The sequence below is a fragment of the Anolis sagrei genome, chromosome 3, assembly GCF_037176765.1.
Source record: "Anolis sagrei isolate rAnoSag1 chromosome 3, rAnoSag1.mat, whole genome shotgun sequence".
NCBI lineage: Eukaryota > Metazoa > Chordata > Lepidosauria > Squamata > Dactyloidae > Anolis > Anolis sagrei.
In genome coordinates, this window is record NC_090023.1 from 216659815 (window position 1) to 216686840 (window position 27026).

Consider the following 27026-nt stretch of genomic DNA (forward strand, 5'->3'; position numbering starts at 1 on the left):
AGATTTCTAAGCCACCACCCACCCACCCAAAAACCCCACACACCTCAGGACTGCATAGGAGGGAACCATGGCAGATCAAGTTGTATCAAAGTGATGTCATTATGAAGAGTGGATACATCTTCCAAGGTCCAAGTATGGGTCCCTTTCCAGCCCCACCTTCTGTTCAAACATCTACATCAATACGAGACTACGAAACACAATGGAATACTTATCCTGGTATAAACATGAGACCCCAGAGACAAAATGGAAGAAGTAAATAGATTTAGCTCTCTTCACTCATATTCCCCTTTTATTCTTAAGTAGCCACCCCCTGCCACGCTTTGCTGTGCCATAGTTTGTGTATATGTGTTTTTTTGTGTATATATGTGTATATATATTTGTGTACATGTGTATATATGCATATTTGTGTATACATGTGGTTTTCTGCATGCATTGTAATGTATTTTTTGGGGGTTTTTTTGGCTTTTTAAGTCTCTTCTGCTGTGTTTTTATGAGTGATGGTCACTCGTTGGCCTGATAGGTATATTGTGTCCAAATTGGGTGTCAATTTATCCAGTGGTTTTTGAGTTATGTTAATCCCACAAACAAACATTACATTTTTATTTATATAGATATTGCCTTTCTCATCTCATTTTCTTTGTTGTTGGAGCCAATGCACCTGTGGCCTCCTTTCTGCCTTGTGATATACGAAGCTTAAGAGAGAGGGATTTCTGTATAGGTGGAAACTACCAAAGAGCCTAGATAGCAGAACATGGCATGAACTAATTGAAAAGTAGACAGCCTAGGGGCAGACATGACAGAGAGGGTAGCTGGAAATATAAGAAAGGCAGAGCAAGCGGATGAGAATGATCGAGAAAGCAGAGATACAGAATCTGTAAACTAATGAGATCTTTCTAATTAGAGTATGCTGTATATAAGTGCCACAATTCAAATAAATAATTGTTTAAACACTCAGCACTATGGTTCCAGGCTAATTCATTCATACAAGGTTGGTTGATTGATCCAGATACATCTTTTTTTGGAATTGTTGGGATCCCCATAGCCCATACCTTCAGCCAACAAATAAAAATCTTGTCTCAGGGCACAGCAAATGTAGCCATGGACAGAGCAGTGAGCTAGTACCTAGACTCCAAAGACCCAGAGAAGTACTGATCTAAAAACCTGCACAATAACCCTAAGGGAGAAGCAATAGGCACTTCTGCCAACCAAAATTATATGTGGACCGGGCCGTGGCACAACTAGTTAGTAGCCAGCTGCGTTAAGCCACTACTGACTGATAGGTCATTAGTTTGAAGCCAGACCATGTTGGAGTAAGCTCCCAACCATTAATAGTCTAGCTTGCTGTTGACCTATGCAGCCCGAAAGACAGTTACATCTATCAAGTAGGAAATTTAGGTATCACTTTATGCGGGGAGGCTAATTTAACTAATTTACAATGCCATAAAACCTTCCAGCACTGTGCAAAAGAATGAGGAAGTACTCCATCAAAGGACCCGGTGTCACAAGTGGATGGTGAAGCAGCAGCTCCCCCTGTGGCCAGAACTGAACATACCCTGATGAAGCCAGAAAAGCTGGAATGTTAAATTGCTTCTGTGTCTGTCTATATTTGTTGTATGTCTAAATGGCAATGCCATGTATATGTGCATTGTAATCCACCCTGAGTCCTTTGCAGGGTGAGAAGGGTGGAATATAAATACTATAAATGAATAATAAATAAATGTTTTCAGATTCTCTTTTGTCTTGTGACACTCACACCTCTAGCAATCATATTCTCAGTAATATCCACAAACACAAGGTTCATCTGTAGCAACTCCAAAGAAGGATTTAGCACATGGAAAGTTTACCTTTCTGAACAACAGTGCCCCAAATCCTTCAGGCAATAGTCATGCTTTCTCTCGAGGGATCTAAAGAAACCCTACTTTTGTTGGGGAAAATAATTCTGGTGTCTCACCTTTGTTCCTGAATGTTTTTTTTTCCTTTTTTAAAAAAAAGTTGCACAGCCTGCTATGTTGAGTTTGATCTAATGACAAAGCCAGACTTAAAAATATATTCCTCAGCCCTGCCTTCCCCTGCTCAGTCAACCAAGCAGTTTTGAGGGATTTCAGCCTTTCTGGGATAGTTCCACAAGTTCACTTTTAAAACTGGGTACAAAATAACTGCCTCTAATGGAATAGGGAAAAAATGAGAGTAATCCCCTTTAAAAGAGAGAGGAACCAGACCATTTTCTCTAAGGCCTCTTTTTAGAAAGGATAGATAACAGCATCTCACAGTAAACGAAGAGTTTGGAAACATTCCTTTTTCTGGACTATAATTCTCAGAGTCCCCCTGCTTGCATGAAGATGTACAGTGAAATGAATAAGAGGCTTCTTCCTGCTTTATCTTGATATTAGTCGGTTACAGTTCTTATGCAGGCCACTTTTAATGAGGTAAACACTAGTTATTCTGGTTACCATGTGGGAGAGGCATGGACTAATGATTAGTCCAGTGGTGTTTGTCTCAATTGGGGAGAAGAAACTACACTTATTTGATAGTCGGCCATGACACACAGCCAACATGTTGGACAACAACTCTCTATATGGAGTTCTGTGCTCAGTGAGGGGTATTATTATTATTATTATTATTATTAGCAGCAGCAGCAGCAGCAGTATTAGTAGTAGTATCCCACTTTTATCTCTGTGATTGAGATGCAAAGCATCACATTAGAAAAATGTGAAACATCCTTGAAAGAGGAGGCCTTCCTTTAAGTAGAATTTTAAATTCCCAAGGAAATGAAGAAAAGTAATGGTTTTCTCTTGACATAAAGTCTAGTCGTGCCCGAATCTGGGGGATGGTGCTCATCTCTATTTCTAAGCTGAAGAGCCGACGTTGTCCGTAGAGACCTCCAAGGCCATGTGGCCAGCATGACTACATGGAGCACTGTTACCTTCCCACCAAAGCAGTACCTATTGATCTACTCACATGTATGTGTTTTCGAACTACTAGGTTGAGAGAAGCTGAGGCTAACAGTGGAAGCTCACCCCGCTCCCCGGATTCGAACTGCCAGCCTTTTGGTCAGCAATTTCAGCAGCTCACCAGTTTAACCTGCCATGCCACAAGTCCTAGGAGAAACTTGTTAACTCCTTCAGAAAAATGCCCTGTTTGGACTATAGTTCATAGAATCGCCCAAGCCTAGAACTCTGGAAATCATAGTCCAAAGAAGTAACTTTTCCAAGACTTAGGACTGATACAACAATGCATCTTCCCATTGGCCACCAAACACATCAGAAATGGCTACACTTTCTTTGTAGTGATTTATTTAGTCATCTGTGCCCTGTGTGTTTGGGTTCTTGCACACTTTTTGTCCTTTGGTTTTGGTGCATGGCAGCCTTCTCCCTTTGTCTTCTGATCAGCATTCCACATGCCTGCAAAGGAATCCCACATCCCCCCTGAACTGGAATGTAAGATGTTCTTGAGTGCTTTGACTACAGAGTCAATGTGTTCAGGAGCATGTCATTTTCCAGTGCTGCCACTGCAGTAAATTCCCGGAGGAGGACTCGACACCTTTATCAAGCCCCCCCCCCTCCTTATTTTGCAAGGCAGGAGCTTGTTTATTTGCCTTCTGCCACAATCTTTTGGTCCAGGGGTGCCTTAACAAGTCTTGTTCTGTAGCTTCCCCAATGCCTAGCACATTTGCTGGAGCTAAATAAATAAAGAGGTAAAGAATGAAATCCGAGATGCAACGCCTGTCAAGATGAAGCTAGGAATACGATCTGACACCTTCTGCTGTATATGTCCAGGACTGTCCTTCAGTTAATGGGAGATACATCATACAAATGACTTAGGGCAAGTTAAGACACTTTCTTGGGTATGTTATATCAAAGGCATCCACAGCACATCCCTGGCACCGCCCTGAACTCTGTCACACAGTAAGGCTTGGATTACAGAGAGAAACAATCTCTTCCTTGGATAATAGCTGAGATCACGGTGTAAGGGGAACTAGTTACACACAACTAGTTGTGCACTTCAATTTTAGCAAAAGGTGTGACTAAGTGCATTTAGAAAGTAAAATTAATGCAGTTCAATACCACTTCAACTGCCGTGTCTCATTGTTATGGAATCCTAGGAGATATAGTTTGTTGAATGTATTGTCGATGTTTTTCATGGCTGGAATCACTGGGTTGTTGTAGGTTTTTCGGGCTGTATGGCCATGTTCTAGAAGCATTCTCTCCTGATGTTTCACCTCCATCTGTGGTAGGAATCCTCAGAGTTGTGAGGTCTGTTGGAAACTAGGAAAATTGGGTTCATATATCTGTGGAAGGTCCAGGGTGGGAGAAAGAACTCTTGTTTGTTGGACCTTCCACAGATATATAAACCCAATTTTCCTAGTTTCCAACAGTCCTCACAACCTCTGAGGATGCCTACTACAGATGGAGGTGAAACATCAGGAGAGAATGCTTCTAGAATATGGTCATACAGCCCAAAAAATCTACAACTATCCATAGTTTGTTGAGACACCAGCACTCTCTGGCAGAAAATGTTAAAGGCCTTGTAAAATTACAACTCTCATAATTCATAGCCTTGAGCCATAGCAGTTAAAGTGGTATCAAACTGCATTAATTCTACATTATAGATGCCTCCCATGATACAGTATAGCGTTAACCCTACAGCAAGGTAGGATTTAACTACAGCTATAGCTTTTAGCTAGTTTTATAAGTGTGATATGTGCAGAGCTTGACAGGTGACGAAAATCCTTCGGTTCAAGTACTAGCACATGTTGGACCTCTCATTGTGATCTCATGCTCAGTTGTGGATCTTATGAAGCTAGGAGACTGTTTTGCCCTGCATCCCATTAGCTTGTAATACTCAGATATTACAGTACATTTGAAGAAGGACAAGCTACTTTTTAAAAACAGCACAATTGTAATTGACTATCTTTTGGAACCTAGAAAAGTGGAACCTAGAATGAAATGTGTAACCAGTTGCTTTTTAAAGTAATTTCCCAACTTCTATTAGGTATTCTGCATACAATGGATATGTTATCACTGTGCAGACAGGTACAAGGAAAGCTACATTTGGCTGAGAAGAAGGCCCCAAAGATATCATCCCTATCAACCAGGAGATTGAAGCCCTTCGAAGTTAGAACCTACATGGATCCCATAGAGCAGTGGTTCCCAACTTGTGGGGTCCCCAGATGTTTTGACCATCAACTCCCAGAAATCCTAACAGCTGGTAAAATGGCTGGGATTTCTGGAAGTTGTAGGCAACACCTGGGGATCCACAGATTGAGAACCACTGTAATAGAAGCACCAGATTATTCTTTTGCCCTCCTTTTTATAAGATGGTGTCTGTTGGACCAGACCAAAGGCAAACAGGTAAAAAGATGCACAGGAAACAAGAACCAAAGCACCCTTTTGCTGTTGCCTTCTAGGGGCTGATCATTTGAAAACATGATTCATTTCAATCTGGAGGAGCATAGAGCCATCACGAGCAGAAGCCACTGGTAATCCATCCCCTGTGTATTTGTCTCATCCAGGCATGGGCAAACTTTAGCCCTCCAGGTGTTTTGGACTCTAACTCCCACAATTCTGGCAGGCTGTTAGGAATTGTGGGAGTTGAAGTCCAAAACACCTGGAGGGCCAACGTTTGCCCATGCCTGGTCTAATCCTCTTCTTGCACACACTTGGGTTGGAAACCATCATCCCATTCCCATGGCAATAGATTCCTATAGCCTGGAACTAAGGTGTTACTAGTCATTATGTAACTTACTACTTTTTTTAATAATGGGAGCATAATGGCAATCTTTTTAGAAAATAAAATAAAAATTGGTAACATAAATTGTGACACCCAAACAGCAGTAGTAAAGTTTACTCATAAAAATATGGAGGGAGGTGTTGGGGATTTTTTAACCTCTCTCTCTCTCTCTCTCTCTCTCTCTCTCTCTCTCTCTCTCTATATATATATATATATATATATATATGAGAGTCAATTTGAATGTATGTATGGATCCTTGAAGTGACTGGATTGACCTTGAAAGAGCTGGGGGTGGTGATGGCCTACAGGGAGGTCTGGGGTGGGCTGGTCCATGAGGTCACAAAGAGTCGGAAACGACTGAACGAATGAACAACAACAAAAACATACATACATACATACACACACACACACACACACACACACACACATATATGAGAGAGAGTTAATTTGAAAATCATACATGTCACGCTTCTTTTTAAATGAAAAGTAATAACAACCCACCCATATCTTAAAAGTAATGTTTCAAGCTTTCCCTGATTTCACTTTGGAAGAGTTTTGCTATGGATTACTTTTGGGTTGCTGTGAGTTTCCCTGGCTGTATGGCCATGTTCCAGAAGCATTCTCTCCCGATGTTTCGCTCACATCTATGGCAGGCATCCTCAGACCTCACAACCTGTGGGAAAAATTTCATGAGAGAATGCTTCTGGAACATGGCCATACAGCCTGGAAAACTCACAGCAACCCAGTGATTCTGGCCATGAAAGCCTTTGACAACACATAGAATCATAGAATCATAGAATCAAAGAGTTGGAAGAGACCTCATGGGCCATCCAGTCCAACCCCCTGCCAAGAAGCAGGAATATTGCATTCAAATCACCCCTGACAAATGGCCATCCAGCCTCTGCTTAAAAGCTTCCAATGAAGGAGCCTCCACCACACTCCGGGGCAGAGAGTTCCACTGCTGAACGGCTCTCACAGTCAGGAAGTTTTTCCTAATGTTCAGATGGAATCTCCTCTCTTGTAGTTTGAAGCCATTGTTCCGCGTCCTAGTCTCCAAGGAAGCAGAAAACAAGCTTGCTCCCTCCTCCCTGTGGCTTCCTCTCACATATTTATACATGGCTATCATATCTCCTCTCAGCCTTCTCTTCTTCAGGCTAAACATGCCCAGTTCCCTAAGCCGCTCCTCATAGGGCTTGTTCTCCAGACCCTTGATCATTTTAGTCGCCCTCCTCTGGACACATTCCAGCTTGTCAATATCTCTCTTGAATTGTGGTGCCCAGAATTGGACACAATATTCCAGATGTGGTCTAACCAAAGCAGAATAGAGGGGTAGCATTACTTCCTTAGATCTAGACACTATGCTCCTATTGATGCAGGCCAAAATCCCATTGGCTTTTTTTGCCGCCACATCACATTGTTGGCTCATGTTTAACTTGTTGTCCACGAGGACTCCAAGATCTTTTTCACACGTACTGCTCTCGAGCCAGGCGTCCCCCATTCTGTATCTTTGCATTTCATTTTTTCTGCCAAAGTGGAGTTACATTACAACTTTTGCTCATAGAGGAGGTGGTCCAGACCAAATATAGTGGCCCTTTTTTTTGCACTGAAGAAAAGATACCTTCTCTTCCAAGGGCCATTTTTGATTGAAGGTCAGGACTTGATCTCTGGACTGTTTCTATGCCTCTCGGCATTACTACCAATGGAGTAATGGTTTGAGCCTTGGAATAGGACTCCAAGAGGCCTGATTCAAACCCTGGCACAGCTGTGGAAACTAACCTTAGGTAAGTCACACTTTCTCAGCCACAGAGGAAGACAAGGTAAAGCTCCTTTGAGCAAATATCCTAGATTGAAGCCCTCAGAATTGAAAAAGAAAATCAGAATTGGCTAGGCTAGAAAATAATAATACCATTGGCTAAGAATGCACCAGCTGATATATACTCTGCTACAAATCTGTTGTTAAGCTGAGGTCAGAAGCCTTTACGTAACACTTTCAAGCCTCTGGCCCTCCACACCCTGGAATACAGCACCTCTCTCTTCTCTTTCTAGCCTAGCTTCCTTGTGCTTGATGGTTTCTTTATGAACTAAACATCACATCCCTTCTTCCAACCCATTACAAGCCCTTTAATTCTAGCACTTCTCCCACCTATAAAATATTAACAACTGTGTGTGTGTGAAAGAGGGGTGGGGATGATCCTGTCAAAGAGCAATTGGACCCGTGGCTCCTCTTCATTGAGCCACAAAGACAAGGTCCCCTTATTTATCTGTCATCAGGGGGCATGAGCAAGGGAGGTCGATCAAGAGAGCAGTAAAAGGTTTAAAGAGCATCAGTTTCCATGCTCTCCCTCAGCTGACTGATGGAAAGGAACAGAAAGGCAGCCCCTGAGCAAAGGCACAACAACATCCCTCTCTCATTCTCCACTTTTTCAAAGGCTTGTCTGATTTATTGCCTCTTTGTGGGCTTTCCCTTACCACATTGGAAAGCCTCTTAGGTGACTGGCTTCTAATGCTGCTTGCTTGGCTAGTCACACTAGTCTGCAACTCTGCTCTGGAGCAGAGACTTGGATGGACAGTGAGGCAGTAAATGCAAAGAGGTGGAAAACCCAGTGCCCTGGTAGTTTGCTCCATCCACCCATCTATTTATCTATCTGTTTATCCAGTTATCCATCTAACCATCTATTTTTTTTATCCAGCTATCCATCTATCCATCCATCTATCTATCTATTGGAAATAGCATCCTTCCAAGCCTCCATTAACTGTTTATAAATGCATATAATTGTTAACCTATATTGTATGTACATTTTGGTTTGCCAGTTTGCCTGCCCTTCTTTGGTGTGGGAGGAGCTTCAGACACAGGACTCCATTTGTATCAGACATCATTGGAGGTGGATGTATGTTGCTATTTGGACTTCAATAGAGAAGTATGACTTTCAGACTTCAGTTAGTAGTACAGTTATACCGTTTGGACTACAACTATACTTAAAGACATTGGACTATGAACTAGTATGCTGAATATATACACGAAGTTTGTTAGTAAACCTGAGATGTTATTTTTCTAAATGAAGACTACTTTGTTTTTTGTCTCTTGAGAGATTTCAAAGGAGTGTATATCTTTTGGGTGATTACAACTGCAAATTCCACCTTCAAAGAAACAACCATCCTCTGCTAACCAAATATATTTTTGTAGTGGCATGTCTTTATCCTTGGCAGTTTAAAGACATGGTTCTTCAGTTTAACAGCTGAGTTACCTGTGTGCCATTACATGAATGCTTATGAATATCACTTGCTAGAAAGGGTTGACTTCTAACAAGGTCATGCTTTTTGTGACTAGTATTTTCAAAAGTGATTCATTGAGATTTCACATTTGCCAAATGGATGTGAATTATTTTTACCTTTTCAATAAGGTTATGGTGCACCTATTTCCAATAGGTTATGGAATTTCCAATACTATCTATCCGCGGGAGAAAGAGAGAGGTTGAAAGAGAGGACCAGCCTATCCACAAACTCAAACTCTCAGTCTCCCCCAAAAGGCAGTCTGGAAACAAAACACCACAGCAGCGATCAATCACTTCCAAAACAATTTCCATCACACAGAGATTTTTAAGGAAACGGTTTAATCCAGATTACAGATTGTTTAACAATGTTCAGACCAAGCTTTATGATCTGTGGTGCTTGGGTTCTAATTAGGAAGATGAATCCGATACTGACAATCAAGACAGATAACAAAGAAAAATGAACCTGACATTAAGTCAGCCGTAAAAATGTCACAGCAGAGAAAACGGTCATTGGTAGAAATAAATCACTTTTTTTCAGCTACAGCACATACACACACACACACCCCTCCCCACGAATAACACATGCAAAAAAAGCCAAATTAATACTGTTGATAAAAAAATAAAAACACGTTGAGGCTTCAACTGAAGATGTAAATGGTGTGAAAAATTGATTTTGTTTGAGGTGGGAAGGGAGGTTAGCGTTTTTAGCTCTATTCTTTCACTTCAGTGACAGATTTATCCCAGTAAAATTATGTTTCATGCTCAAACTTCGAAGGGAAAGTGGCTACGTAGATGCAGAAAAAATGCAGCGAGGCACACTTGATCCCCTAACTGGACTGCGAAGAGGAGAAAGTATTCAGGAAATGTTAAAAAAGGTGAAAGTAAGAAGAGTTTTAATAGCTCTTCCAGACATGGGGGTCTCTCCAGAGATTCATATAGAACAATCCTGAAACCTCTATTTTAACATTTACAGACTTGCAACTCTTTTAAAAACTTTACATCTGAAAAACTGCTTGTGTTCTCTTTCTGTTTTAGATCATTGCTCGGTTTGCGTCTCAGCTCTTCAAATGCTTAACCTTTTTATTATGTTTTAATAGAGGTCTTTTCTTTTTCAAGTTACTTTTCCCCACACCCCCCGATTCATTCTAGCCTTTCTCAACTTTAGTATTTAATATTAAAGTGTAATTTCTCCCTCTCTTTTTTTTCAAATACAAAGGGAGACTTTTTCTCTTATTTAGGAACACACCTCCTTCAGAACATGGACTGGTTTATGGCTCAGATATTTCTTTTGAAAAGTTAAGTTATTCATATATTTGTTATTCATATATTTCCACAGCTGGGAAAGTCCAGCATGGAAGCTTCAGCCAAGCAGTGCAAAACCATGTATGAGAGACAGAGTTTCTAGCCTAATCGTTTTATGTGAGAAAGGGAAATTGCAGCTAACATGAATCCTAACCCTAATGCATATAATAATAACAATAACAATAATAATAATAAATTAGTATTATCATTTTATTTAAATATTGTATATTTGTATGTGCAATGTAAAAACACACCATTTTTTAAGCAGCTGAGGGGGGAAAGGAAAGGGCCTGAAGCTGTTACGAATTGTGGGAGTTGAAATCCAAAACACTTGAAGCAGGGTTTCGCAAACTGGGACCCCGGGGGGGTTGAGAGGGGGTGTCAGAGGGGTTGCCAAAGACCATCAGAAAACACAGTATTTTTGTTGGTCATGAGGGTTCTGTGTGGGAAGTTTGGCCCAATTCTGTCGGTGGTGGGGTTCAGAATGCTCTTTGATTGTAGGTGAACTATAAATCACAGCAACTACAACTCCCAAATGTCAAAGTATATTTTTCCCAAACTCCACCAGTGTTCACATTTGGGCATATTGAGTATTCATGCCAAGTATGGTCCAGTTCGATCATTGTTTGAGTCCACAGTGTTCTCTGGATGTAGATGAACTACAACCCCAAAACTCAAGGTCAATCCCCACCAAACCCTTCCAGTACTTTCAAGGTCATAGGGGTTCTGTGTGCCAAGTTTGGCTCAATTGCATTGTTGGTGGAGTTCAAAATGCTCTTTGATGACAGGTGAACTATAAATCCCAGCAACTACAACTCCCAAATGACAAAATCAATTCCCCCAAACGCCACCAGTATTCAAATGTGGGTGTTTTGGGTATTTGTGCCAAGTTTGGTCCAGTGAAGGAAAGTACATTCTGCATATCAGAGATTTACATGACAGTTATGAAGCAGCAACAAAAATAATTTTATGGTTGGGGGTCACCACAACACGAGGAACTGTATTAAGGGGTCACAGCATTAGGAAGATTGAGAACCACTGACCTGGAGGGCCCCAAGTTTGCCCATGTCTGATTTAGGATCTCATCCATAATGTGTATAAGGAAAGTTAAAGAGAGAAGGCCCATAGCCTATTGACTATAAACCTGTGCCATTTTTAACATCTTCTTGTACATGACTTTGAAAGAGTAGGTTCCACTTCCTATAAAAATGCTCCAAATTTTCACACTGCCAAGAGCTCTCTGTCACATCCTTTTCCCTGAAAGAAACACATTGACTGCCAGGGACCTGCCACTGATCCCAAGGGTTTGTTGCCAAAGCTCTGTTCTCTAGCCCCAAGCATAGAAAAAAATTACGTTTTTGGACTACAGCTCCAAGCCAGCATGGGAATGGTCATGGTTCAAAGCACATTTAGAGAAGAGTTCTGCTTAAATATTCTGGAAAACTCTTGAGGGTTTGTATCCAGAGTTGGAAATAACTTGGAAGCTTCTTTTTCCTTCTCTGCTAAGTTGGGCTTTCACTGCACAAACACCTCAATCCAGTAGCCTTTCTGAATAGTATGGGGCCCTTTCCTCTCTCTGCACCAAGTACATATTTAAAAGACCCACATAATTCAACTCATCCTATACACGGTTAAAGATTAGGTGTAAGAATACCCCTCCCTATGAATGCAGAGCTATTGCCCAATCCTCAGAGGGAAGGCAATGTACTATTATTACAAATATTGATCACGGCATTCTTCCATCAGGAGCCCCCCTGCCTTCTGAATGCCTGTAATGATTTCTGGCTAACAAAGGGGACGGAAATCATCAATTACCCGGCTGCGTGTATGCCCTCCTCCCCCAGCCTGGCTGCCCGCACATTGAGCCTTACCGTGAGCATCTCCATCCTCGGCCATGGCATTGATTTTCTTGTTGTCCAGAATTTGCACATGCTTCCCACTGGTCCGACTGTACAGCTGATAGGTGCGGACGAGTCGCCGGCTTAGCTGGTCGGTCACCAGGCTCTGCTCCCTCACATGCTGTGTAAAATTAGGTGGGGACTGAACAGTTACCTTTAGGAAATTAAAAAATATACAACACACCATTATAATCTCTACTCCTCTGAGAAAGGCTATTTTGGCGTGTTCCTGGTGCATTTTTTTTAACATTAAGCTGGTATTGTGTGGAGCCAGGATTTTTAACGTGGGTTGGTCTGAGAAACCCTGACTCTATAGCTAGAGCGTAGATATTACAATGCTACCCAGACCTCTGGAGCCCCCGGTGGCGCAATGGGTTACACCCTTGTGCTGGCAAGACTGAAGACCGACAGGTTGGAGGTTCGAATCCGACGACAGCACGGATGAGCTCCCTCTGTCAGCTCCAGCTCCCCATGCGGGGACATGAGAGAAGACTCCCACAAGGATGGTAAAACATCAAAACATCCTGGCATCCCCTGGGCAATGTCCTTGCAGGCAGTCAATTCTCTTGCACCAGTAGCAACTTGCAGTTTCACAAGTTGCTCCTCACACACACACACAAACCAGACCTCAAGGATTGGGAATCAATAAAGGGGACAAAGGTGATCCTGGAACCTAGGGGTCAGAATCAGCCTTTTGGTCCTGCTTTTACAACCAGAATTCAAAGAGTTGTACAGACTTCAAGCACTTTGTGAGCACACAGAACAGTATCAGACGAGGTCCCAATCCTGCTTGTCCCTTAAAATCCAGGAAGTGTGAGCAGAAATTCTAGAGATTACTCTAGGTTACTATGAGGGCAAAGAAAAGCAAAACTTAAGTTGCTCCATCCTCAATATGTATCAGAGGCAAAGCACTTCTAATCACCCTTGTATGCAGAGACATGAGAGAAGCATCTCACAGGATCCTGGGCAACGTCTCACAAAGAGCTGTGCAGACTTCAAGCACTTTGTGAGCACAACAGAACAGTATCAGACAAGGTCCCAATCCTGCTTGCACCCATTAAAATCCGGGAAGCATGAGCAGAAATTCTAGAGATTATTCTAGATTGCAATGAGGGCAAAGAAAAGCAAAACGTAAGTTGCTCCATCCTCAATATGCATCAGAGACAAAGCACTTCTAATAACTTTTGTATGCGAGGACATGAGAGAAGCCTCTCACAGGATGGTAACACATCTGGGTGTCCCCTGAGCAATGTCTTTTTGCAGACGGCCAATTCTCTCACACCAGAAGCGACTTGCAGTTTCTCAAGTTGCTTCTGGCAGGGTAAAAAGAATATCACCCTTGTGATTTAGGTGCAATCATGCACAGCACATCTCTAGCTAGGTAACACTTCTGACACTTTCAATTGCTGGACTTGTTTCTCTTTCTAGGGCATTTGCTTCCCTGCTCTTTCAAGTGGCCCATTTGAAAGTTTTGCCCCATGTGTCCATGTATCCATCTGAGGCATATCCACCCCCCTTTCCAAAAATGCCCTGGACCCAATTAATCAGTGGTCAAAGTGGTAGGGGTGGGAGAAAAGCAGCCATATTTCATTCTCCTTAAACAGGGATCAGTTGTGTCAGCAGCCAAGGCAGTTCGGAATTGTCTTTCCGGCCAATATTTATGAGCCTTTCCATACATAGCGACAGGCTGGGCTGTGGGTTTCCCGCCCCCCACCCACCCACATTCAAAGTAAGTGCAACTCTCCCTGTTAGGTCAGTTCTGGAATGATTTGGGGGCTGTGTTGACTGCGGCCGTCCAGCAATGATTTTGCCATGACCCAGATCTGTTTCTCTCCTCTGGCAGCCCAGTCTTAGGAGAATTCTTCCATCCCTTCTACATCTCCAGTCTCCCTTTCAAGTCTGGAGGGCTTTAGTTGGCCCCTGACATTTATAAAGATGTATTCTGAGCAAATGTGGTGGAGATTTGCTCCTTTCAACCACATGGGGTGGCATTGCATGAAGTCATCTCCCCCCCCCCCCCCCCCCCTCAAAGCACTGGCTGGATCACCTTCAAGCCTCTACATCAAATGCTAAGGTTCTTCCATACTGATGGGAAAATCACCCCCTCCTTGAATCTGGAGTTTATAGAGGGCTTCCCTTGACAATTCACCTCTCTTTTCCTTTTGTGTGTGTGTGGAAAAGTGTGTGCCAAACACGTTTCCTATAGACGCTTTTGATAATATCTCTGGATTCCCTTGCTAGCTCTGATGAGGGGACCATGTGGATAACCAAACAGCCCCTTTGACTTCCACCCGATAGCCACAAATTATTCCAACACAGTTTTTACACAAGTCCCTTTCATTCAGAGCCATCTTTGTTACATACTCAGGCTTATAGAATTAGAAGGTGATTGCAGATTTAACTCAAAATCTTACACCTGTTCTTGTTCTCTCTCTCTTTCTCTCTCTCTCTCTCTTTGGTGAGGGTTGTTTTCCCCCTTTGTAAGCATTTGCCTTCTGCTCTCTGCATTTGCAATCAATATTGCAGCAGCAGGAATAGAGATTCCATAGGATCACTTCTAATTTCTAGAAAACACAAATGAATAAAACCAAGGTGTTTGATGCTGTTGTTTTTTTAAAAATGAAAATGTCTGCCTATTATATTGATTTCTTAAACTTTTAGGAACTGAAGACAAGTGTTTACCATTTTAAGGGCAAAGTTTTTATTATTATTATTATGATTTATTATTTCTCCTATTTATACATTGCTTTTCTCTACCCCAAGGGGAGCTCAAGGCGGACTTACATATGGCAATTATCCAAAGCCTTGCAACGCATACCACATTAAGCTTAAAATCCATTGAATTAAAATTAATACATATTAAATTTTAATTCAATATTTAAAATTAATTAATTAATTAATTCAAAATTAAATGAATCAACATTTATTTTTTATCTTGTATGTTCCACATCTATCTATCTGTGTTGGGGAATCTTAGGGCCCTTCCACACAGCTCTCTGTCCCAGAATATCAAGACAGAAAGTCCTACAATATCTGCTTTGAAATGGATAATCTGAGTCCACACTGCAGTATATTCCAATTCAAAGCAGTTAACATGGGTTATCTGCCTAGATATTCTGGGTTATATCGCTGTGTGGAAGGGCTCTTAGACCCCTTCCACACAGCTTGAATAAAATCCCACATTATGTGCTTTGAGCTGGGATATATGGCAGTGTGGACTCAGGGGTCCTTATTTATTTATTTATTTATTTACTGCACTTGTAGACCGCCGTTCTCAGCCCTAGGGCGACTCACGGAGGTCCTTCCACACAGCCCTATATCCCAGAATCTCAAGGCAGAAAATCCCACAATATCTGCTTTGAGCTGGGTTATCTGAGTCCACACATGGATAATGTGTGAATTTCTACCTTGATATTCAGCGATACTGGGCTGTATGGAAGGGCCCTATGATAACCCAGTTCAAAGCAGATATTGTGGGTTATTCTGCCTTGATGTTCTGGGTTATGGGGCTGTGTGGAAGGGCCCTGAGCTGTTAGGCTCAAAGTAACCCTCAGTAATAAATATAGCAAAAGTATTAGAAGTAAACTTCAAAACCCAGCAGAAACCTACAGTCAGATGAAGCTGGGATAAGCTTCTATTCTTAGGATGGCACAGGATGGCTGATGACCCTTCCACACAGCCCTATATCCCAGAATATCAAGGCAGAAAATCCCACAATATCTGCTTTGAACTGGGTTATCTGAGTCCACACTCAGGGCTCTTCTACACAGCCCTATATCCCAGAATATCAAGGCAGAAAATCCCACGATATTTGATTTGAACTAGTTTATTTGAGTCCACACTCAGGGCCCTTCCAAATAGCCCTATATCCCAGAATATCAAGGCAGAAAATCCCACAATATCTGCTTTGAACTGGGTTAATTTTGTCTACACTCTGATAATGTGCGATTTTCTGCCTTGATATTCTGGGATATCGGGCTGTGTGTAAGGGCCAAGAGTCAGAACTTTAACAACCTGCAATCTCGGGGTATTTTTGGACTGGCCAAGTTCTTATCTGGGTTGCCCCACAAAAATTTGCCTTCCCTTCTCTGCTGCGCCTTTGGTTCTGCACCAAACCGGTGCCTTCTAGCTTTCTCCGACTGTTTTGAAGGCCATCCCTTTAAAAGAAGAGGCGCTCAAGCGTCACCGTTGGCGGCGCGCTCGAAACAAACAAACAAACAAACAAACAAAAACAAAGCCAAAGAAGGCGCTTCAAAAAGTAATAAAGCCGTTCCTTACCTGTGCCTGCAAGCAGAAAGCAAACAAGTGCAGTACCCTAGAATAATAGGGAATGGGGAGGGGAAAAAGGGGGGAGGGAAAAAAACACAAAAGTCGATGGTGAGATGATTGGTTTTGTTGGGAACTTTTTGAAATGGAGAAGAAATATAAATGGGGGGAAAAATAATAATCAAGGAAGCTTGGAAAAGAAAGGAAAGCCGGGAGGAAAGAAGCCGACTTACAAATAGCTGAAGATGGAGGAGAAGAGATTCATCCTGAGGAGCCCGAAGCTGGAGAAGAAGGAGGAGAAGGGACCCCGTGTGGGAAGGGTGAGTGGCGGGGGTCCTTTGCGGGGCCGGCGACCTTTCCACGTTCCCTCCACGCCAGGCTCTCTCCTTGGAGCCCTCTTCCTCGGGCGGTGGCGAGGATTCCTCAGCGCCAAGAGGTCCCACTTGGTGGCCAGTCCATGCCCGAGGATGCTTGGAAAGGAGGGAAGGAGGCAGGAGAAGAAGATCAGGGCGCTGGCTGCGGAGGAGAGGAGCCCGGAGCCTTTGCCTTTGGACTGACAGCTCAAGGAAGAGGATGATGAGAGAGAGGGAGGAGAGGGCGAGGAGAGGAGGAGGAAGCAACGCCTTTGGAGAGGTTCCCTTGGTCTTGGCGAGGCTGGGGCGCACTGCGCGCTTCTCTCTCTGCCTCTTCCTTACCCTTTGCTTGGCTCTCTCTCTCTCTCTTTCTCTGTTCCTCCCTCTCTCTCCTGCTCTCTCTGCCTCTGCTTCTCTCTCTTTCTCTCGGAGGAGTGCGCCCCGGCCCGGCCCTGGTCCCTCCTCTTGTGCGCGCTCGCCAATGTGCCAGCCCCTTCCTTCTCATCTGTCCGGGGATGGCCTGCCTTCGCCCACTCGCTCCCCCAACCCATCCCACCCTATCCACACACACACACACACACACACACACACATCCCACCTCCAGTGCCTCTCCTGCCCCCCCTCCCCCCAAATGGCACCTTGGACAGTCTTCTTTCCACAGAGAGATAAACCCAATTTTCCTAGTTTCCAACAGACTTCACAATCTCTGAGGGTGCCTGCCATAGATGGAGGCGAAACGTCAGGAGAGAATGCTTCTAGAACGTGTGGCACCTTGGACAGTCTTCTTCCCACAGAGATATAAACCCAATTTTCCTAGTTTCCAACGGACCTCACAGCCTCTGAGGGTGCCTGCCATAGAAACAGGCGAAACGTCAGGAGAGAATGCTTCTGGAACATGTGGCACCTTGGACATTCTTCTTTCCACAGAGAGATAAACCCAATTTTCCTAGTTTCCAACAGACCTCACAACCTCTGAGGGTGCCTGCCATAGAAGCAGGCAAAAGGTCAGGAGAGAATGCTTCTGGAACATGTGGCACCTTGGACAGTCTTCTTTCCATAGAGATAGAAACCCAATTTTTCTAGTTTCCAACAGACCTCACAATTTCTGAGGGTGTCTGCCAAAGAAGCAGACGAAACGTCAGGAGAGAATGTTTCTGGAACATGAAGCACCTTGGACAGCCATCTTTCCATAGAGAAAGGTAAAGGTTTTCCCCTGACATTAGGTCCAGTCGTGTCCGACTCTGAGGTGTGGAGCTCATCTCCATTTCTAAGCGGAAGAGCCGGCGTTGTCCATAGACACCTCTAAGGTCATGTGGCCGGTATGACTGCATGGAGCGCCGTTACCTTCCCGCAGGAGCGGTACCTGTTGATATACTCACTTTTGCATGTTTTCGAACTGCTGGGTTAACAGAAGCTGGGGCTAACATCAGGTGCTTGCCCCCGCTCCCTGGATTCGAACCGGCGACCTTTTGGCTAACAAAGCTAGACAGCTCAGGGGTTTAACTCACTGCGCCACAGAGATATAAACCCCGGTAGGCTGTTAGGAATGGTGGGAGTTTAAGTCCGAAACCCCTGGAGGGCCGAAGTTTGCCCATGCCTGGGTTAAACCTCTGTGCCGGCAGGACTGCTGACCGACAGGAGCTCCCTGTGTCAGCTCCAGCTCCCCATGCGGGGACATGAGAGAAGCCTCCCACAAGGATGGTAAAACATCAAACATCCGGGCGTCCCCTGAGCAACGTCCTTGCCGACGGCCAATTCTCTCACACCTGCAATCCTAGAGACCCCCAAGGGCCATCCAGTCCCCTGCAACATCAAAGCGCTTCAGACAGATGGACATCCAACTTCTGGTTTGAAACAGGCTGGATGTCCATCTGTCAGGAGTACTTTGATTGTACTTCGATTGAACTCCGCTATGCAGGACTAGATGCCCCATAAGGTCTCTTCCAACTTTATGATTCTGATTATTAGATTCTATACCAAGGAGGCAGCATATGTGGTGGAGGCTCCTTCTTTGGAGGCTTTGAAACAGAGGCTTGATGGCCATCTGTCGGGGGTACTTTGATTTTACTTTGATTGAACCCAATGGGGTCCCTTCCAACTCTATGTTTCCATGACTATTAGATTCTATGACAAGGAGATAGCATATTCCACTGCCGAACAGGAACTCCTCCCTAATTTTTAGGTGGAATCTCTTTTCCTGCAGCTTGGGTAGCAGTGGAACTCTCTGCCCCTTCTTTGGAGGCTTCTTTGGCCATCTGTTGGGGGTGCTTTGAATGCGATTTTCCTGCTTATTGACAGGGGGTTGGACTGGATGGCCCACGAGGTCTCTTCCAACTCTAGGATTCTATAATTCCCCACGTGTACACTTTCACCTTTTCGCCCTCCTCTCTCCAAAACACTGTTCCACCCAGGATGATGTGTTGGACGACTTTGAAGGCTCTGTGGGTAAAATAGGGAGGCTTTGTTGGGACACGAACAGGCAGGGGAAAGCCACGAGTGGGGTGTGAGCTCGCCCTGCCACAGTCGCGCCGGGAAGTGGGCGCCGAAACACCTGCCGCAAATGAAGAGACTCCGCGGGAAAGTTGCGCAAAAGCCTAGTCTCGCGTGTGCGCAAAGAGCGCGTCGGTGTGCTAAGTCAAGCAAACGCTCTGCCTCTTCCTTTTCGGGTCGGGATCCAAAAGAGCTGGGAAAAGGGAGCTGAAAGTGCGTGGGAAATGGTATCGTTTGCCTGCGAGAACGTGGCGCGTGGAGAAGAACACTTGGTAAGGAAAATGTGCGTCAAAAGGGATGCTTGAGCACAGCCACAACAGCAACAACATAGATCTATAGCAGGTATGGCAAACTTGGGCTCTCCGGGTGTTTTGGATTTCAACTCCCACCATTCCTAACAGCCTCAGGCCCTTTCCTTTCCCCCCTCAACCGCTTAAGCGGAAAAGGAAAGGGCCTGAGGCTGTTAGGAATGGTGGGAGTTGAAGTCCAAAACACTGCAGGGTCCAAGTTTGCCCATGCCTGATCTATAGGATACTTTGAAGTGTTGTGTGGTTTCCAGGCTGTATGGCTGTGTCCTAGCAGCGATTTCTCCTGACGTTTTGCCTGCATCTGTGGCTGGCATCTTCAGGATACTTTTCCTGAGAGATAAATTCAAAGCAAGAAACAAACCCACTCAATAAATAGCTAGCATATTGAAACAGACTAGAGCTTGAGTTGTTTATTTATTTATTTACAACATTTTATGCCATCCTTCTCACTTCGAAGGGGACTCAGAGCAGCATATAAATTATATATAAGAGGATTGAATAAAAAGTAATGCCTCCACCTTCGTAACTCCTCAACAGATGGCAGTACTGGTATGCAGCAGGTACTTGTTCAGTAGACTCTCCTCTACAGTTCCATTTGGGCAGGAAGCCTTAGTATTGAACAGTTGTGTTATTAAAGTGTGAAGTATGGAACCCTGCACAGAGAGTCGGTCAATGTGACTTAAGCAATGTGCAGTCATTGAATTCTTGACAGCAGAAGGTGTCACCTCAACATCTTTAAACTTACTCGCCCAACAACGCACAGTACTCACATCAACATAATCACCATAAACAGCTTGCATTCTCTGATGAATCTCCTTTGGGGTGACACCTTCTGCTGTCAAGTATTCAATGACTGTATATTGCTTAAGTCGCGTTGACCGATCGTCTATGCAGGGTTCTATACTTCGCACTTTAACAACACAACCGTTCAATGCTAAGGCTTCCCACCAAAATGGAACTGTAGAGGAGAGTCTACTGAACAAGCCAGTACCTGCTGCATACCAGTACTGCCATCTGTTGAGGAGTTACAAAGGTGGAGGCATTATTTTTCATTCAACCCTTGTACATACAATATATTATATTATTAGCGTAGTACAACATCATTATTATATATTACAATATTGTACTATACTATAATATTGTAATATTATTAGTAATATTACATGTAATATAAAATATATAATTATAATATTGTATTATTATTAGTAGTAGTATTACATTGTATTACATGATTGTTGTGAGTTTTCTGGGCTGTATGGCCATGTTCCAGAAGCATTATCTCCTGACATTGCACCCATGTCTGTGGCAGGCATCCTCAGAGGTTGTGAGGTCTATTGGAAACTAGGAAAATTGAGCTTATATATCTGTGGAATTCTTTCTCGCACCCCAGACTTTCCACAGATATATAAATGAAATTTTCCTAGTTTCCAACAGACCTCACAACCTCTGAGGATGCCTACCACAGATGCAGGCGAGAATGCTTCTGGGGCATGGCCATACAGTCCAGAAAACTCACAACAACTCAGTGATTCTGGTTATGAAAGCCTTTGACAATACAGAGTAGAGCTTGTGTAGAGAGCCAGCATGATGTAGTGCAGGGGTCCTCAAACTAAGGCCCGAGGACCAGATACTGCCGGCCGTCCAAGGTCATTTACCTGGCCCTTGTTCAGGGTGAACCTAAGTCTGAAATGACCAGAATGCACACAACAACAACAATCCTATCTCATCAGCCAAAAGCAGGCCCACACTTCCCATTAAAATACCAATAAGTTTATATTTGTTAAAACTGTTCTTCATTTTAATTATTGTATTGTTTTAAAGTGTTTTTTGCACTACAAATAAGATATATGCAGCGTGCATAGGAATTCATTCATGCTTTTTTTCAAATTATGATCTGGCGCTCTAACAGTTTGAGGCACTATGACCAGGCCATCTGTTTAAAACGTTTCAGGACCACTGATGTAGTAGATTGAGTGCTGGACTATAGGTGCATATACATTGCAGAATTAATACAGCCTGACGCCACTTTTTTCTACCCTGGCTCAGTGGTATGGAATCAGAGCACTTGTGGTTTTACTAGGACTGCTACCTTTCTCTCTCTCACCACCCTAGATAGAGCCATGGAGTTAAAGTGGTGTCAAACTGCATTGAATCCACAATGTAAATACACCCTATGGCTCTGAAGAATTAGGTTTCATACCCTGTTCTGTCCTCTAAATGCACAGGCTTACCTTGGGCAAGTCTCATACTCTTAAGTGCACATGGTGGTGTAATGGGTTAAACTTTTGTGTTGGCAGGACTGCTGACCCAAAGGTTTGTGGTTCGAATTTGGGGAGTGGGGTGAGCTCCTGTCTGTCAGTCTCAGCTCCTCATGTGGGGACATGAGAGAAGCTTCCCACAAGGATAGTAAAACATCTGGGCATTCCCTGGGCAACATTCTTGCAGACAGCCAATTCTCTCATACCAGAAGTGACTTGCAGTTTCCTGACACAAAAGAAATGCACGTGGAAGATAAAATAACGGGGCAGAGTAGTGCTTCTCCAAGGTTTCTTGAAAGCCAAGGATGACACAGGATGCCTGGGAAAGTTACTTTTTTGGAACAACTCCTAGACTGTTGGCCATACTGATTGTAGAGGTCTGAAAATTTGTCTTTGAAGAGTAACTTCCTCAAGCTTTAGGTTTGGAAACATGCCCTTCTGGACTTTCAGTCAAACCTCTTTTTGTTGTCAAAGGCTTTCATGGCCAGAATCCCTGCCTTGCTGTGAGTTTTCCAGGCTATATGGCCATGTTCCAGAAGCATTCTCTCCTGACGTTTTGCCCACATCTATGGCAGGCATCCTCAGAGGTTGTGAGGTCTGTTGGAAACTAGACAAGTGGGGTTTATTTATCTGTGGAATGTCCAGAGTGGGAGAAATAACTCTTGTCTGTTTGAGGCAGGTGTGAATGTTGCAGTTGTCCACCTTGATTAGCACTGAATAGCCTTGCAGCTTCAAAGCCTGGCTGCTTTCTGCCTGGGAGAATCCTTTATTGGGAGGTATTTAACTGGCCTCGATTGTTTTTTGTCTGGAATTCCCCTGTTTTTTGTGTGTTGCTTTTTATTTACTGTCCTGATTTTAGAGATTTTTAATGCAGGTAGCCAGATTTTGCTCATTTTCCTGGTTTCTTCCTTTCTCTTCAAATTGTCCACATGCTTGTGGATTGCAATGGCTTCTCATGGTGGTTGTTAAGAGTGGTCCAACATTTCTGTGTTCTGAAATAATATGTTGTATCCAGGTTGGTTCAGCAAGTACTATGTTATGGCTGACGACTCTGGTTCAACCTGAGTATGCCTGCCATAGATGTGGGTGAAACGTCAGGAGAGAATGCTTCTGGAACATGGCCGTACAACCCGGTAAACTCACAGTAACCCAGTGATTCTGGCCATGGAAGCCTTTGACAACACTTTTGCATCTTCTTATTCTGTAGGCCAAGATTATACTGCTGCCTAAAACAAAAGAGCAAATGGAGTGTTTGAGGATTCTGGGCGAGTCAACATGCAAATCATGGTCCATAATGCCCAAGGCAAAAGTAAGAATACACTAAAAGCAAACCAAATAGGTAACATTTTGCTGTTTTTCAATGACATATCCCACCCAAGGCAGCCACTTCATTGTGTGAAAAGGTAGGGCCGCTGCTGCCATTATGACAGAGCCATCCTTACCATTATGCATTGAAATGATCCATAACAAAGAAGCAAGAGAAAACAAAATTAAGTAGTTCTTCGCAGAAAGCACAATACATTGGTAAACTTGACTGCCATAAAGTTTTGTGATAACTAAAGTGATTAGGCATAGAAATGGAGCAAAGGTTCATTAATGGTTGTCAGTCAAATGGGTGCAGTGCCTAAAGACCTTGGCCAGCACTTAAAAACAATCACCGCTGACAAAATTACTATCTGTCAGCTGCAAAAGGCCACTCTACTTGGATCTGCATGCATTATTAGCTGATCCATTGTATAGTCCTAGACACTTGGGAAGTGTCCAACGTGTGATCCAATACAACAGCCAGTATAGTGATCTCGTCTGCTGTGTACTAATCTTGTTGTGTATCAAATAATAACAATAATAATGAAAATTTGTTATGTACCTTCAAGTCAATTTCAGCTTAGGGTTTTCGTGACAAGAAGTGTCAGCAAAAACAAAAACAAAAAAAAAAGGGGGGGGGAGGCCATTGACTTTCTACAAAGCTGAAAAGGTGCAACTTGCACAAGATCATCTAGTGGATTTCCAAGACTGGGAAGGGATTCAGAACTTGGTCCAATGCTGAATGCACTGCACTACCCTGGCTCTCATAATAAAGTGTGGCTTCACGTCTATGGCGATCCATCAATTTAATAGGCTTTTCTTTTGCAAGGAATTCTGAGAGGTGGTTTGCCCATCCCTTTCTTTGAAATGTATCCTACAACACTCTATTCACTGGCAGTCTCCCATAAAACTGCTAAGGAAGGATGATCCTGCTTAGTTTGCAAAATAGGGAATACAGTAGAGTCTCACTTATCCAACATAAACGTGCTGGCAGAACGTTGGATAAGCAAAAATGTTGGATAGTAGGGAGGGATTAAGGAAAAGTCTATTAAATGTAAATTACATTATGATTTTCCAAATTAAGCACCAAAACATCATGTTTTACAACTAATTGACAGGAAAAAAAAACATTTCAATACACAGTAACGTTATGTAGTAATTGGGTTGTTGTAGGTTTTTCCGGGTTATATGGCCATGTTCTAGAGGCATTTTCTCCTGACGTTACACCTGCATCTATGGCAAGCATCCTCAGAGGTAGTGAGTAGTATGTAGTAATTACTGTATTTACGAATTTAGCACCAAAACACCGCAATGTATTGAAACAGCTGTGGATCTGGATGGGAGGCAGACTGCGTTGGATAATACAGAACGTTGGATGAGCGAAGGTTGGATAAGTGAGACTCTACTGTACTTTTTGTTTGTTTTCAAAGGCAGCTTGCAACACTCCTCCCACCCATCAAAGCAATAAGTACAAAACAGAATTTCCTCTTCAAATTGTGGAGAACATAAAATTTTAAACAAGTGCCATGAAAACATTAACCGATGACAATGAGTTGACCCTAATAATGTAAAAGATCATCCAGTGGATGTGGTTGAAAAGATACTCCGCGCGTACTCCCAAAGAAAACAGCTCATCCTGTGTTATCACTGGGAAAGGGTGTATAGAAAAGGCAGACAGATTGTATTAATACAGAACTAGGTTCACAAGAGAACAAGCAGCTCTTTACTTTTGTTTGGGCCTGGGGAGTCAGTGGACTACAAACCCCATGCTCTCTGACTACAGGCCATACTGTATGGGGCAGAGGACCAACAGTGTTAAGGGCTTAAGAGGTTCCTCCCACTTAGTGTAAGTTTTCAAAGATTTAGCCCAACTCTAAGAAGCACAGCCAGGGCAAAGCAGCTACTACAGATCTGTAAGTAGGAGTGAGATGTAATCAGCTCTGTGCAAGGATTATTTTAGGACCCTCAGAAGTGTGGATTCTCAGCTGACTAGGGAAACACTTGCATTCCTTCCCACCCACTGCACTGGAAAGCAACCTTGTTGTGTTTAAATTTGATCCCCTTGCACTTAAATCACCACCCTGTCAGCAGGGCACAGAAGCCCAGGGCTGCCCTCTAGCCATGGCCAGGTTGCTAGAGGAATGGACATCTGTCATGGGTCAGTCCAGGAGGCCATAGTCTGTGATGTTATTCTGGCATAACAGTTGGTGTTCACCAAGTCACTTTGGGATGTCATCCTGTTAACATACACACAGAGAGAAAAAGACTATCCCTTCTTCCAGGAAGATCCTATTGACAGTATTATTTATTTATGTATTTGATTTGTATTCCACTTTTCTGCGAAACGGGACTCAAAGTATACAATATAAATTAAAAAGAACATCTGAAACAACATGGAGCACAAACGTTTCTTGCAGTAAATCATACATTCAATTAAAATACTACTAGCAATACATTAAAATTAAAACAATACACATTACAAGCCAAAAACACCACGCCCAAATTGGAAATCACTCTACTCTGACCAACCAAGGCTGAAGACCCATTTAAACAAGGAGGTCTTTGCCTGTTGGCAAAAATACATCCTTCAGAAGGGAATTCCATAGTTTAAGAGTAATCCCTGAGAAAACTCTCTTCTTAAGAGCATTCAAGAACTTTATTTCCATGTCAGGAGCAACTTGAGAAACTGCAAGTTGCTTCTGGTGTGAGAGAATTGGCCATCTGCAAGGATGTTGCCCAAGGGACGGCCGGATGTTTTGATGTTTTACCATCCTTGTGGAAGGCTTCTCTCATGTCACTGCATGAGAAGCTGGAGCTGACAGAGGGAGCTCATCTATTCGAACCTCCAACCTTCTGGTCTTCAGTCCTGCCGACACAATTGTATCATTGTATCATTGGGGGCTCCTAACATTCAAGAACTGTTCACAAGAAAGATGGGATGCATTTTTCCAGATTATTTTTATTATTGTTATTATTTCCAACTTTTATTTTTTTGATTGACATGCAGTTAATGATAGGGATGCTTTAAGAGAATATTGAATGACCAAATGCTACCCATAGTAGAATTCTGTCCCTGCCATAAGCTATACCTTCAAGGCTGAGCCTATCATTAGGTACCATGAGGCAAGGGCCAAAGATGGCAAAAGCTAAGAGAGAACAGTAGCAGTTCCTGGCCACCCACATTCCTCTTGAGTCCTTTGGCCAGGACCAGCCCAAGAAATCTGGTTGCCTAACATGATACCAAAGTACTCATCTTCTAAGACAGGCATGGGCAAACTTCAGCCCTCCAGGTGTTTTGGACTTCAACACCCACAGTTCCTAAGAGCAGGTAAACTGGTTGGGATTGAAGTCCAAAACACCTGGAAAGCTGCAGTTTGCCTATGACTTTTCTATGCCAAGTTTTCATTGTAGCAAACTGCAACACATTTTTGTGCCTGAGACTAAAAGGTGTGGAAAGAAGTTCATCTCCTTGATGGTAAAAATGGCAACAATAAACATTTGGATTACTAAAATCTTGCTGTCATTTTAGGACAATCCAAGGCTAGATTTCTATTGGTTGGTTAATCAATTGCTGAATGGTGAATCAATCCACAAATAAATCCAACTGATTCAATGGGTATTTCCTAATGAGAATTAACATTAGGAATTAGGTCCCAGCAAAAACAAAGATTGGCAGTGGGTACGCAGGTGACTGTGGAGCCCTGTTCTTGACCCACATGTTCTTCCACAGTGAGGGCATTGGTTTCCAGGTGGAAGGCAGTCTCAGTCGGGGTTGGCTTGATGCGCCTTCCTCTTGGCACGTTTCTCTCTTTCACCCTCCATTCGTGCCTCTTCAAATTCTGCA

At 43.2% G+C, this 27026-nt stretch overlaps 1 protein-coding gene across 2 annotated transcripts in view; it reads right to left on the reverse strand.

The window, feature by feature from the left end:
- The window catches only part of FGF8 (fibroblast growth factor 8), a 28495-nt gene extending 11310 nt beyond the window's left edge, over positions 1 to 17185 (reverse strand). Inside the window, exons 1-3 of one of the 2 annotated variants that reach the window (XM_060768258.2) lie at positions 16702 to 17185; positions 16481 to 16517; positions 12176 to 12323 (exon numbers count right to left, since the gene is read on the reverse strand). In XM_060768258.2, the coding sequence (XP_060624241.2) occupies positions 12176 to 12323; positions 16481 to 16517; positions 16702 to 16733 (217 nt within the window). In that variant the 5' untranslated portion in view covers positions 16734 to 17185. Of the gene's footprint in view, positions 1 to 12175; positions 12357 to 16480; positions 16518 to 16701 lie in introns of both variants that reach the window. The other variant, XM_060768256.2, reaches the window with a different exon arrangement.
- Between the last annotated feature and the right edge of the window lie 9841 nt (positions 17186 to 27026).